Genomic DNA, 15426 nt, shown 5'->3' on the forward strand with positions numbered 1-15426 from the left:
CGTGTCAGAGCCAATAAAATTGTAACATATGTCATATTTAAATTGTAACTATGAAATGGCCTCACATGTGTTTGTTGCTACTATATTAATTTTAAAATTACAATCAATATTTAATAGCTGTTTATTACTCATTAAATTGTAATTTTAAAAATCACATAAACTGATGGCTTAATTCTAACCTTAAAAAAATTAAAAAAAAATTAAAAAAAAGAAAAGAAGGGGGGGCTTAATTTTGACTTAAAATTCCTTAAATCGTTTATTAACTAATGTCATCTAGGAAATTGGGCTAGCTGTAGATTTTTAGGGTGTGAATATTCAAAATAAAACAAAAAGGAAGGAAAAATAAAGTGACGAGGAAGACTGGTGTTCATGGTTAGTATTTAAGATCTAAAAACTTAATTTAAAAGAAATTTGAGAGTATCTTGACTTGATCTATCACTATAGACTGAGAAAATGCTCTTCACGTGAGCTCTCCCTTCACCGGATTTCCGAACGATTTTCTCATTAATGCCTGACATGAAGAGAGAGAGAAAGAGAGTACTGTTCTCTAATAAACGGCTAAATGACAAAGAGAAATGTCAGATAGAGAGAGAGAGAGAGAGAGAGAGAGAGAGAGCTGGACAAGTTGGAGAACTTGGGAGGTGGGTGGTGAGGTCACTGAGGTGCACCATATGGGTGGAGATAAAGTAGAAGCATTGCCAGGTAATCATATGCACATGCTGTGAGAGAGTTCACGAGGGAGGGAGTACCGTCGCGGAAATCGGAGTCAGATCAGAAGAGAGAGAAAGAAAAAGCTATCAAGTAAATTACTTTTTTGACATTTTTTTTACTTTTTTTTTTAAAAAAAATTATTTTACAAAGAAATGAAAAGCTTACACATACAAAGAGAAAAATAACATATCCCAAAAAAATACAAAAAAGTAAAAAACAAATTGAATGTAAAAAGATCATTATCCCATAAAAAATTGTTTATGCCATAAAAGCTAAACCAGCCCCTAAGTTTTGTCTCTCTCGCTGCTCATTAATGTTACACACAAGCATAATGACAAATTGAACTGCAGTGATCATTGTTTTGGTCCCATTAGCAACAATGTAATTTAACGAAAGGTTTAAATTGAAACATGTTGAAATATAGGTATCTTAAACTAGCACTTTTAAAAATTTAAATATTTAATTTTAAAAATAATGAAAGATCATGAAGTTATAAAGTTTTTCATAGATTATATCTTAGGGGCAACTCATCCAAAAGTAAATAAATAAATAAATATTGAAAAACTTGTATTTAAAAATTCCAAGTTATCCATGTATGGGAAGCGCCGAGAGAGAGGTGGATGGAGGCATGGGGAAAAGGGGGCGAAGCTCAATGATCACCTCCTTCATTTCACGTGAAAAAACCGTCATTTTCTGCTTGGCCTAACCTAATCCCTAGGGACACCATGGGATCCATGCGCTTGACGCAAAGTGTTTGTCAATTTTCCATTCATTGTTATTTATTTATATCTATTTGCTTTGAGTAGGTGTTGATTGATTGAACCCCTGTTTCCAAGCAACAACAAAGAGAAAAAGACTATGAATTGGGATTCTCTACAAGATTACACGAGTAATGCTATTTTTTAGTAGACTGATATATGATTATTATACACCTAAAAAAAAAAAAAAAAGATATATGATTATTATACACCTTAATAATGTGCGAATTTAAAACCAGCCTCCATTACTAATTTTGTGAATTTCAATTCCCAAATAGGCCTTACCTTGCAGGTAATTTTGCTTCTACCTTTTTTTTTTTTTCATTTAGTAATAATTGGGAAAACTTTTTTTTTCTTTTTATCATAATTTCCATAGCAACGAGGACGAGAGATTGTCAAGGAATAAACTTTGAAAATCTTTGTGCGTTTAAGCTTACACAGCTACATTCTCCTAATAGAGGATAGAGGGAGAGGGAGAGGGAGGAAAGGAACGGCATTTTCTTTTTTAAACCGAACTACATTCATTAGGCCTAAAACACCTAAAGGTATTACAGATACAATCATCTCGGAGGATAGGAGTTTAACTTTAAACAGCTGCCTAAAACATTAGGCAAAATATTAAAGCGCACATTAGAAGAGAACGGATCTACCAACCACTGCCAACAAATCAGTCCAGTAAACATTTGTGCATTACCAAGACACTGTGAAACAACTGGAGACAACAAGGGAATAAACACCACCAACAGAAAAAAATGAAAAAAAAAACATTCACTGTTATCGCCGGAGAAGAGGAGCCCGTTAGCTGAGAACCGGCGTGTGTCTTCAATACCCCTGCTGCCCATCGCCGTGATCCACCAACCTCCACGAAACCATGGCCTGAAAAGTAAAAGCGTAGACCACACGCGCCAAACCAGGGTAAGAGTTCCCCCGCGCGTGCAGGCCACGCTCCGGGCAGGAATGAGCAACAAGGCCACAACTCGAGACTGCCGGATCGTATGGCAACGACGACCACGTCTGACTGGCGCGTGTCAAGAAAACATCCGGTGGAAATCGAAGATCTAGCTCCCAGAGAAGACAACACATTGACGCTTTGCCAAAAAGAAAACACCAGAGACACGAGAGGACGACGGCCGATCCCCAAAGCCAAAACGATACACGAGCCTTCCTGTCAGAGAACCAAAGAAAGAACAGACACAAAACTCCTCAACCGGATCAGGTCCGTGAGGAACAAAACCTCCGCTGGTTCAAGCCAGAGAGGGACAAATAACCTTCCATAGTCATAGCACTGAATTATTACATTACCAATAATGTTGTAAAATATACTCTCAGCTATCCACAACCTAACAGCGTCTGCGCTGTTACCCCCACCATATGATTTCGCGATGCACTCACCATAAGGCCCATGGGAATACACCAACTTGCAGTCGGAGACCCGTGTATTAGCGAACCATCTCGCATATGCTTCAAGGGTGATGTTTCAAATCAATGGAGGAACACCAGCCTTAGCACGAGCTCAAGCTCGTGCATGAAATATATTTTGTGGTCATTGTGGTTTGATCTGGCTAGGGAGGAGGAGACACAATGAAAACCAATGAAATAAAACGCCAGCAAACCCTATTAATGCATTGGTTTATTTCATTGATTTTCATTGTGTCTCCACCTCCCTAGCCAGATCAAACCACAATGACCACAAAATATATTTCATGCACGAGCTTGAGCTCGTGCTAAGGTTGGTCTTCCTCCATTGATTTGGAACATCACCCTTGAAGCATATGCGAGATGGTTCGCTAATACACGGGTCTCCGACTGCAAGTTGGTGTATTTCCATGGGCCTTATGGGGAGTGCATCGCGGAATCATATAGTGGGGGTAACAGCGCAGACGCTGTTAGGTTGTGGATAGCTGAGAGTGTATTTTACAACATTATTGGTAATGTAATAATTCAGTGCTATGACTATGGAAGGTTATTTGTCCCTCTGGCTTGAACCAGCGGAGATTTTGTTCCTCACGGACCTGATCCAGTTGAGGAGTTTTGTGTCTGTTCTTTCTTTGGTTCTCTGACAGGAAGGCTCGTGTATCGTTTTGGCTTTGAGGATCGGCCGTCGTCCTCTCGTGTCTCTCCTCTCGTGTCTCTGGTGTTTTCTTTTTGGCAAGCATTTCTCTTTCTTTTTCTTGCGTTTTCTTTTTCATGCAAGAAAATGCTTGGACCACCATGATAAGACTAAGATTAAAAACTATGCCTACTCCACAGTCCACACACCTACTACATTTTTCTTTTTCTTTTTTTTAACAAAACTTCGTGTATTTTACTATTCTAGATATGTGAGTTTTGTAGGGTGTGTCATTTGACTCATTTACTTTCCTCGCATGTTACTTATTTGCTTTCACAAAACCGGCAAGGTAATCCAGTCGTTCTTTCCCTCACCCAAGAATTTCAGTATTTCTCAAAAGTAGTCTAATTGGTCATTTATTATGAAAAAAAAAAAAAAGTGTTATTGCATAAGAGAAAAAACTGTAAGTAAATGCTGAACCTGAACGTATTTGCAATTATTTTTAACTCAATCTTGAGTTTTGAGTTGAAATCCAAATCATTTAGCACAGCTTCACATGCATTCAATGCCAGTAGTAGTCACAGCCTCGTAACCGAGCAGCTGCTTTCATACATGGCAAAGGCAATAATGTTGAGAAAGTGGAATATATAGCTTGCTAAAAAAAAAAAAAAAAAAAAAAAAAAAAACATCAACAATAACAAAAAATGAAATGATGAATTTCGCAGTAATAACAAGCTCATGCATGGCTATCCTCACATTAAATATAATTCAAATTACAAACTGATTATTGATGAGTTTGGGAATCAAAGAGAATAAGAATTATTTCAGGGTCTTTTTTTTTTTAATTATTTTGAAAAATCGGATTTTTGAATCCAACTCCGTTTCAACCCAAAAATCAAGTCTTTTTCAAAAACAAACAATTTTTCTGAGTGAGTCCTTTTTGATCTAACATAGGTATACCCCATCAACGCCCAAATAATAATTAAATATTATTTACATTAAATAATAATTATATATATATATGTTTTTTTTATAATAAATAATTATTATTTTAATCATTATTCTACACTACTTTTTATAATACCAATCATTATATACAACTTTTCATACTACTAATCATTCCTATCATTAAAAAACACTACTTTTTAATCTCAAAAATTCAACACTTAAATATAATTGCAAAAATAATTTAAAGTCTACTCATCACTCAAACACATTTTCTTTGCTTCAAAATCCACAAATTAAATAAAAAATTAATTTTAATTTTAAAAATCTAACACCTAAATGGACCATAAGCCAACCCAATTAATATTTGAAGTAAAACTAAATATGAAACACATGCAAAGAATATTGTACGCATTAATGATAAACAAACCCCTGCTTGTAGGAATCCCATCTACATAATAATAATAATCAACAGACACCTCAAGTATATATATATATATATGTTGGGTTCTCATGCACATGGGTCTACATTTCTATTTAAGGAAAGGAAATTGTGGACCCCGCAGAGATCGATCAATGTGTGCACATATTGAACTAGAAATAGTATTTGGAATTTGTTGGGACTCAATGAGTAGTTGCTGGCGCATGCAATGACGCAAGAGTGGAAGACTTGTGAAATGAGAGTACTGTTTTATAAGAGCACTCACACCGGCTTAAGGAAATTTTGAGCAGATAACTAAAATCTCTTTTTGCTATTTGCTATCTTAGCTAACCGGTTTCCAAAACACCTTCGGCTTATCTAAAATTTTCTCTACCTTATTAAAATAATCACTTAAGAAATTTTTTATTCAACCAAAACCCAGAACAGACGTTCTTTTTCTTCACCTAAAAATAAACTTCTTCTATGGGGAGTGAACTCACCCAGCTCTCTGGGAGTGAACCGGTGAGATTGGCAGAGGGAAGCTGAAGAGAGAGAAGGTGCAAAGACGGGTCTTTGAAGAGAGAGAGGTTTGGTCTATTGTGGGGAAGAGACGTCACTGCAAATCAAAGGGGAGCCATTGGAGAAGACCCATTTGAGGCCCCTCCATTGGCACAAAGGCACAGAAGCATTCCATAAAGATAGCAAAAGGTTCTCAGTGTTACCTTGCAGTGAACCTCTGATTTTTCCTCGGAGAAGCTCAACATCTGAAGAAGCACAAGACAAAGAAGCAGGCTCACCGAGAGTAGTGCCTTTGGTGAAGAAGAAGAGGAGCAAGAAGAAAATGTAGAGAGAGAAAAGGTTCAGAAGCGCCATGAAAGAAGCAGAGGAGAGAGAGAGAGAGAGAAAGAGGAAGGTGGTGCTTTCAGGGAGAGAGAGAGAGAGAGAGAGACGCATACGAGAGAAAGCAGCGGGAGAGGAGAGGAAAAAGAAAAGGAAAAGGTAGAGGGAAAAGGGGAGAGGAGAGGAAAATGAAAATAAGCAATACATCACCAGATCAGAAATCGAAATATATATTCAGAATGTATTCCAAAAAGAAATAACAAGCACACAAGCCAACTGACAGAAATTAACAAACAAACAAACGTAAAACCAATTATATAAACTATAAACTCCCTTTCAAGTAAAAAAAAAAAAAAATTGTTAATTAAAATGAAAAACAGAGGCAAAGATAGAAAAGCAGAACACCCACTCTGCTTATACTTGCTTGTGTTTCAACCAAAAAAAAAAAATTGCACCCAGATGGGCATAATCTTTAGCAAATAAACACCCAAGAACTTAAACTATCCTTTGCGTCCTTTTATCCGTTCTTTCTTCCCCGAACTTTCTCAGGAACCAAACGGTCTAATACAACAAAGCAATGAAGAAAACGAAATAGCAACAAACCTGAAAGAGTGAAAAACAGCACGAGCAATTGAATGAGAGAGCAGCATGCCATTACTAATCCTATCTTGGGGTTCTTCAGTCAACCAAGAGCCCCTTCAGACGCAAGGACGCAAAACTTACCTATCTCCTCTCACGACGGTAAACCAATATGAACTAATTCGGTGCATTTTTGTATTCCTTTTCTAAAACCAGGCCAATATTTTTCATACTCAGCTCTCTTTTTCACAAAATTCTCTATGACATACTATCAAACAGATAACAGGCCTCTTTGATCTCTTTGTATCGACCATTTAATATACCATCATTTATTCGCAATGAAACTAAAATTCATACGCAACTTTTTTGTTATTTTCCATCACATTTCCTCAGCAAAGCAAATAAGCATCGAAGTAGTACCCAGAATAAAAATTATATGCTTGTTGGTAAATAGATCAAAAATAAGCCAAAAAAGAAATGGACTAATCTTAAAAAAGAAAACATTTATCACAAAAACTTACATAAGATGCAAACGAACAGAGAGGGGTTGAAACTCCTTTCACCTCCTCCTCCTTCTTCTCAGACTCTTGGCTCTCTCTCCCTCTCTCTCTCTCTCTGGTGCGACAGGAAGCAGGGGCCGGGAAGGGGATGGGTAATACGGCTAAAAACTAGGTTCACTCTCTGCGACCAACATGATTTTGACAAAACTCAGCTGATTTTGACGATTTCCTCACGAGTCTTGGATGAAAACAGAGAAGAGAGACCATAATGCGAGAGAGAGAGAGAGAGAGAGAAGACCTTGAGAGATAGAGAGAAGATGAGGGAAAGAGCAGACCTTGAGAGACAGAGAGACGCAGAGACGAGAGAAGAGCGGGAGAGAAGAGTGGGAAAGGAAAAGGCAGTGTGAAAAGGAAAAAAAAAAAAAAGAGAGAAAGAAAAAGAAGCAACTTAGGCGCCGGAAATAAACAACAAAAAAAAGATAGATGGATGAACAATATAACGTTACAGATAGCGTTGAGAGATAGATCGATGGAGCATATTTTTTGAGTCCTGTTAGCTTTTATAGACTCACAGTAGATTATACATAACTCACTGTAAATGCTCTTACAGATACAAATAATTCACTGTAAATGCTCTTACATATACAAAGAGAGAGAGAGTAATCTCCCCATCATAATTGCACATGCCGTGAGGAAGTTCACGAGTAGAGAGTATGGCCCCGTTTGAAATTCCATTTCTCCTCCCCTCCCCTTCTTTTCACTTCTTCCAAGAAACATCAATTTCAAAACATTCTTTATTTTTTTCACTTTTTATACCACATCAACACTTTTTTATTACTTTTTAAATAAAAAACTCACTACAATACAAATTTTTCTCACTTTTCTATATAAATTATTTCAACTTTATATCACATCAATCTTATTTTTCAATCATTAAAAAAAAATTTAAAAGGGAAGGGGAGGGGAAAGGGATTTTCAAACGGGGCCTATATATGCACATTCTAGTAATAACAAAACTCTGGGTCCCACTTTAAATGAGTTGAGACGTCAGAGGGTCCTACAGAAAAAGAGTTGTCAAACATTTTTCTTATCTTTTTCACTCTTTGTGTTGGGTTCCACCTTTCCTTTTCAATCTTCCTTCCTCTCCTCTTTCTTCGTATTGCATGTGTTCTTCACCAGAGATAGCTGTCATCTCATTATTACTGCAAAATTCATTATTTCATTAATTTATTGTTTGTTCCTTTTTAGCAAGCTACGTATTCCACTTTTCCAACATTATTGTCACGTATAAAAGCAACTACGTACTAGCTATTACTTACGAGACCATAACAACTATTGGTATTAAATGCAAAGGATAAATGGATTATCAGTTTTGAATTTCAACTCAAAACTGAGTTCAATATATTTAATAGAATGGGAGAAAACAATTATCCTACTTTAAAAACCGAAACATATTGATTAATCACTCCCCCCAGACCACTCCTGTTCTAACACGTGGAAAATTCTCCATTTCATCAAGGCAAACTAATAAGACAATAATGACAAGAACCAATGGCACATCATCCGGTCCCTTCGATCAAGAAGAAAGTCACCAAAGCTAATGTGTAGGCAAGTCAATAATATCATTCTTAGATCTGGCTCTTTTGTGGGTCCCGAAATCAATAAGCTTTTATTGTCGCATGCATGTGCATAAAGGCTGAAAAGAATGACAATGGTCATCCCATTATGAGCCATTTATTTTTTTTATTGTATATTTTCTTCAAACTGAATTTTAGACAAGTAAAATTACCTTTTTATTAAATAATTTATTCATATCCAACCTTTTGTGTGTATGACGTTTCTATAAAAAAGGACAAAAAGGAATAGTTAAATAAAAATGATTATTTAATGTAATTTCTCATATCAAAACAAAACATCTAATCATGATAATTAACTTTTCACCAATTTAACCCATTTCTACTTTATGCTTATCTTGACACGACCAATTATTATAGACCAAAAAAATGCTCTTGACGTGATCTCTCACTTCACCAAATTTCTGAACGATTTTCTCATTAATGTTTATAAATTAACCTATTATGTAGATTATTAATATATACTAAGTAAATGTAATTAATTATACGTTATTTAATATTTTTTTTATTACTATATACGCACACTAAATAAGTATATAATATATTAGTAATAAAATTCATTGTATTAGTAATAAAATTCATTCATTTAAAAAAAAAAAAAAAATCTTATCCCACTCATGCCAGTCTCTGTATGCAAGGGCTCTACAGAAGTCTTCTACAAATTTCCTTTTGAAAAGTGCGCATGTTGCATGCTTGGACGGTATCATCATCATATTTGTTGGGCTGTACAACCAATGTTTCATTATTATAGCTAGGACTCTATAAAGACTATAGGTCTACGATCTAGATATAATCATGGCAATACATATTTATTTATTAGCTTTCACCAAACAGGCAAAGGCAGCCCTTCTTCCACCACCGAGCATTTCATAAAAGAAGTCTAACAGGCAACAAAAGTGAAATGATGAATCATTTTTCAAAAAGTAATTCTCTTTCTATTTTGTGTATGACCTATATTGAAGGACAAGAAAATAGTAGTTAAATAGAGACGATTATTTAATGTAATTTATCATGTCAAGACAAAACATTTTATCATGACAATTGGCTTTTCACTGATTCAATTCATATACATGTAATGTTCATCATATTTTCAAAATGTGTGCTGTCATTTTATGTGGCAACATAACTTTAAAATTCAATTGTCTCTTTGTTAAAATATATATATATATATATATATATATATATATATATATATATATATATATATATATATATATATATATATATATTGTTAATTAATAGGCCAACAAAGTATAGAAGATGAAAATTATCTAATCAATGAAAAGATACAAATTAATTTGTGATAATTACCTATAAATTAATTTAATAAAATAACACATGCCCTAACAATTTCTTAACAATTGCTTATTCAAAAAGCTCTTATATATTTTTACTTTTATGAATTTCCTTTCTCGTGAATACCTATCACTCTATCTTTGCCATCACTCTAGATTTGGCTTAGATCAATCACTTTGGACACGTGTGTACAACTAAATAGCTGTCAAGTATAACACAGTAAAATCATTATTTATTTAAAAAATTTACAAAGACTCATTGAGATTATAGGCCTTGTGGGTTGCTCAACCTCACCCAGCTTATTATTTTTATTTTAGGAAGCTTTCTTCCATGACATGAAAGTATGGAAGGCGACAAGGAAGAAACATCCAATCAAATTCTCTCTGTTTATTTCTTTAATAAATACAAAAGTGAGTAGTACAATAACTAGCTTTGTCATTTGCATATTGTTTTCATGCGTTGGAACTTTTGAATTTTCGACATGTTAAAGGAAAAAGTTATATCAATTAGCATATGAAATACGTAAGTGAGAAATTGAGAAAGAGCTGGTCCATCTCATATATATAATATAAAGATTAAAAAAAAATTAAAAAAATTTGGGATGATTGTTTTAATTGTAATAAAAAAAAAATAATTGATATAATATAAAGAAGGAAATAATTTGAGAGAATTTCACCTATAGCTTTTTATCCTTCGTCACTTTTGAAAAAATATAACAAACTTAAAAAATTGTCAATTTATATTATCTATCTTTTAATAGTTAAGGCCCAACACGTTGAATATTTAACTGAAATGGGAGGTAAATGACTGAGTCAAGGTTCAAGCACATGACCTTTGACTATGATACCATGTTAAATCACCACTTGTCCTAAAAGCTTCGCCTATAACTTATTACTTTTCATCACTTTTGAAAAAATGTAACAAACTTAAAAACATGTCAATTTATGTTATCTATCTTTTATTTATTTTTTTTTTAATTTTAAATTTCAACCATTTGTTAGAATTTTCCATTAAATCCTATCAAAATTTCAAAAATACCCCTCATTTTTATGAAAAAAAAAAAAAAAAAAAAAATTGCAAGGATTTATGTACTGGTCAGAATTTAATGGAATTTGCAAAAATATTCATGCTCTAATTTTTGAAATTTTTTAGGGTATTTTCAAAATTTTTATATGATTTAACGAAAAATTCTAACGAATGCAGGAAATTGAAAAAAATAAAATAAAAATATTTATACCATAAATTGACATTTTTTTTTCAAGTTTGGGTGTCTTCTTAAAAAATGATAAAAAAAATTTCAAGTAATTTTAAATTTTTAATAAAAGAAAGTGAAAAATGTTGGTAAAAAAATAATTAATTTGATATATATATAAGTTGGAAAAAAAAAATATTAAATAGCCATTGAAATGTTTTGAAATTGATGGAGGGAGAGTGCATGATTCCTACTCTCATGAATAAAGAAAAGCATCGGTAAACGTACGGTGATGGAAGAACCTTTCTAAAATAAATAAATCACACTCTCATATCTAAAATATCTTTGCCCAATTCTATTCCGTAGCATTACTCTACAGTTTTTACCATCATGATGTCGAGTCCTATGCCCATCCCACAATGAACTCTAATTTCCTTCTTATTTTTCTCTCTTGCTCTGTTTTTTATTACAAATGCTCTAATTGACAAAGAGAAATGTCAGATCACGAGAGAGAGAGAGAGAAAAAAAGCTGAACAACTTGGAGAACTTGGAGGGTGGGTGGTGAGGTCACTGAGGTGCACCATATGGGTGGAGTCAGATGCACATGCTGTGACTTGTGAGAGAGTTTACGAGGGAGAGAGTACTGTGGCGGAAACCGGAGTCGGACCAGAAGAGAGAGAGAGAAAAAGCTATCAAGTAAATTACTTTTTTAACATTTTTTTTCACTTTTTTTTAAAAAAATTATTTTACAAAGAAATGAAAAGATTACACATACAAAGAGAAAAATAACATATCCCAAAAAAAAAAAAAAAAATACAAAAAAGTAAAAAACAAATTGAATGTAAAAAGATCATTATCCCATAAAAAAAAGTATAATATATATATTTTCAAATCCTTGTCTACCTTTTAACTATTTGATCAGCCTAATTGATCACAAAATAGGGGGCCACATGGTCCACGACTCCACACCACCATGCGGACCCACAAATGGAGACCCTTTTAGAAAGAGCTATATATATATATATATATATATATATATTGAGATAAGCAGAAATAAGTCTTGGCCGGGGTGGAAACATATATTGTTGGAATTTGTTTTTCTTCATAGATTCTTTCGAAAAAAAAAAGGTAGCAAATATATATATATATAGAGCAGATCTACACTTGATCATTTACCGGCAAGGACGTTAAACATTCTGAGAAGAACCCCAACTTTAATTTTTTGGTTAATTTATAAGGTAATCTATATATATATATATATATATAGGACGTTATTTAAATATGTGAAATATTTACTGTAGAATAAACAATATTCGTTAATTTAGGCTTCATTGATACGTTTTGTCCAATATTTCAACTTGTGCCAACCTCTTCTCCAAAACCAGCCTTCATTACTAATTCCGTGAATTTCAATTCCAAAATTGGCCTTACCTTGCGGGTAATTTTGCTTCAACCCTTTTTTTTTTTTTTTTTTTTCATTTAGTAATAATCGGGAAAACTTTCTTTTTATCATAATTTCCATAGCAACGAGGACAAGTGATTGTCAAGGAATAAACTTTGAAAATCTTTGTGCGTTTAAGCTTACACAGCTACATTCTCCTAATAGAGGATAGAGGGAGAGGGAGGAAAGGAACGGCATTTTCTTTCTTAAACCGAACTGCTTTCATTACTAAAAAACACCTGAAGGTATTACTGATACAATCGTCGGAGGGCCTAAAACATTAGGCACATTAGAAGAGGACAGATCTACCAACCACTGCCAACAAATCAGTCCAGTAAACATTTGTGCATTACCAAGACACTGTGAAACAACTAGAGACAACAAGGGAATAAACACCACCAACAGAAGAAAGAAATAAATAAAAAACATTCACTGTTATCGCCCGAGAAGTGGAGCCCGTTAGCTGAGAACCGGCGCAATAGAACCGAAAAATATTCCGAAATTTACATATGTTCAGATACCTAATTCTAAACCTAATAAAAAGAGGCACACAACCAGAGTCAGAAAAGAGAAGAGTCAAGATCTCCAACTGCCTACTCATCACGCAAGTCAGACGAATTCAAAACCTACAAACCAAAATCAAAATACGAGAATCAGAATCAAAACGCACAAACCAAATCAAATCTGTGATACAAAATAAAAACCTATAAGCCAAATCAAATCTGACATTCAGAATTAAAAACCACAAACCAAATCAAAGCAGACCCATATACCCAATCCAACTTCTAGTAGGGACTCTGGCCCTTCTGATTTCCGGGGGGATCAAAACTGCAAGTGACAAAGGTCCAACCATTGTGGCACACCCAAGATATTTAGTGTTTCGCCAAACCACCTGGGTGTAGGACCGACACTCACTACTGTAATTATTTGATTCATGGTTGTAGAATACTCTCTCGGCGATCCACAACCTAACAGCGTCTGCGCTGTTACCCCCACCATATGATTTAGCAATGCACTCCCCATAAGGCCCATGGAAATACACCAACTTGCAGTCCGATACCCGTTTATTTGCATTATTTCTGGCATATGCTTCAAGGCTGACGTTCCAAATTAATGGAGGAACACCAACCTCAACACGAGCTTGATTGAGCTCGTGCATGAAATAGACTTTGTGGTCGTTGGAGGAGGAGACACAATGAAAACTAATGAAGCAAAAGGCCAGCAAAAACTTAATGTTTTTTACAAGCTAGATTTCTGGTTGGTTTTCTGTGAAGAAGAGTGATTTAAGAAATTTATAGGGCTTTCGGTTTTCTGTGGGCTTGTATGAAGACGTGTGGTTTTACATATTTATAGGGTTTTGGCACGTCCACCATCTTCATTCTTCACGGGTTTTGTCTCTCTCGCTGCTCATTAATGTTACACACAAGCATAATGACAAATTGAACGGCAGTGATCATTGTTTTGGTCCCAATGCAACAGTGTAAAAAGATATCACATATTTGCAGAGAAAAAGCTGAGCGTGAATAATATATATTTACTGAAAAGTTGATTTGTGAGAAGACACATCTCAACAATTTCTACTGACAAATGAAAGCAATCAAAAAGATAAGTGGAGTTGTTTAATGAGTTTTAATTTTCAAATTTCACGTGAAGGGGTTGATGAGTAAGGCTAGTCATCTTTCTCTTCGTCCGATGCTTTTGCTTTTGTCACCTCATCTCATCTTTCTCTTCGTCCAATGCTTTTGCTAGTAATGAAACAACGTGATTTTTAATAGATGCTTATTAATGCATGTAGACTTGGGTATACGGATAGAAGGGACCACTTGGGAAAAGGTATGTGATAATTAATGAGTGAACGTGGATAATTAATTAGTTGTCTGGTCAATTGACTCAATTCCAATTTCCAAATACCATTTCCAGTTCAATATGTCCACACATTGATCTCCGTGGGGTCCACAATTTCCTTTCCTTAAATAGAAATGTAGACCCACGTGCATGAGAACCCACCACATATGCTTGAGGTGTCCGTTGAATGTTATTTAGCATTATTATTAATTATTATGTAGATGGACTGCTACAAGCAGGGGCTTGTTTATCATTAACGCATACAATATATTCTTAGCCTGTGTTTCATATCTAGTTTTACTTCAAATATATATATTAATTGGGTTGACTTATGATTTTTTAAATCAGAATTAATTTTTTATTTGGTTTGCAAATTTTGAGGCAAATAAAATGTGTTTAAGTGAAGAATAGAATTTAAATTATTTTTGAAATTATGTTTGAATGTTGGATTTTTGAGGTTGAAAAATAGTGTTTTTTAATGATAAGAAATGGTTAGAAGTATAAAAAATTGTGTATAATGATTAGTGTTATGAAAAGTAGTATGAAATAATAATTGAAATAATAATTATTTATTATAAAAAAAATATATAAATAATTATTATTTGAGTGTTGATGGAGTTATGATAAAAATAAAGGGTCGCAACCCATCAGGAAAAGGTGTTGAAGGACAGAACACGTGAATGACGCAGGAGGGGAAGACCTGTGAAATGGAAACATGAAGGTTCTCATTAATGTCTGATATGACGAGAGAGAGAGAGAACTTCACTTTAAATGAGTTGAGACGTCAGAGGGTCCCACAGAAAAAGAGTTGTCAAACATTTTTCCAATCTTTTTCACTCTTCCTTCCTCTCCTCTTTCTTCGTATTGCATGTGTTCTTCACCAGAGATAGCTGTCATCTCATTATTACTGCAAAATTCATTATTTCATTAATTTATTGTTTTTTCCTTTTTAGCAAGCTACGTATTCCACTTTTCCAACATTATTGTCACGTATAAAAGCAACTACGTACTAGCTATTACTTACGAGACCATAACAACTATTGGTATTAAATGCAAAGGATAAATGGATTATCAGTTTTGAATTTCAACTCAAAACTGAGTTCAATATATTTAATAGAATGGGAGAAAACAATTATCCTACTTTAAAAACCGAAACATATTGATTAATCACTCCCCCCAGACCACTCCTGTTCTAACACGTGGAAAATTCTCCA

General features: G+C 34.2%; 1 protein-coding gene across 1 annotated transcript; it reads right to left on the reverse strand.

Moving 5' to 3' along the window:
* Positions 1 to 12802: 12802 nt before the first annotated feature.
* LOC133858802 (pathogenesis-related protein 1-like) lies at positions 12803 to 13672 on the reverse strand. Its single transcript, XM_062294261.1, has 2 exons — positions 13141 to 13672; positions 12803 to 12993 (listed from the first exon to the last, which is right to left on the reverse strand). The coding sequence occupies exons 1-2, from the start codon at positions 13524 to 13526 to the stop codon at positions 12987 to 12989; spliced, it is 393 nt and encodes a 130-aa protein (XP_062150245.1). The 5' UTR covers positions 13527 to 13672; the 3' UTR covers positions 12803 to 12986.
* Between the last annotated feature and the right edge of the window lie 1754 nt (positions 13673 to 15426).

The sequence above is a fragment of the Alnus glutinosa genome, chromosome 1, assembly GCF_958979055.1.
Source record: "Alnus glutinosa chromosome 1, dhAlnGlut1.1, whole genome shotgun sequence".
In the NCBI taxonomy this organism is placed as follows: Eukaryota; Viridiplantae; Streptophyta; class Magnoliopsida; order Fagales; family Betulaceae; genus Alnus; species Alnus glutinosa.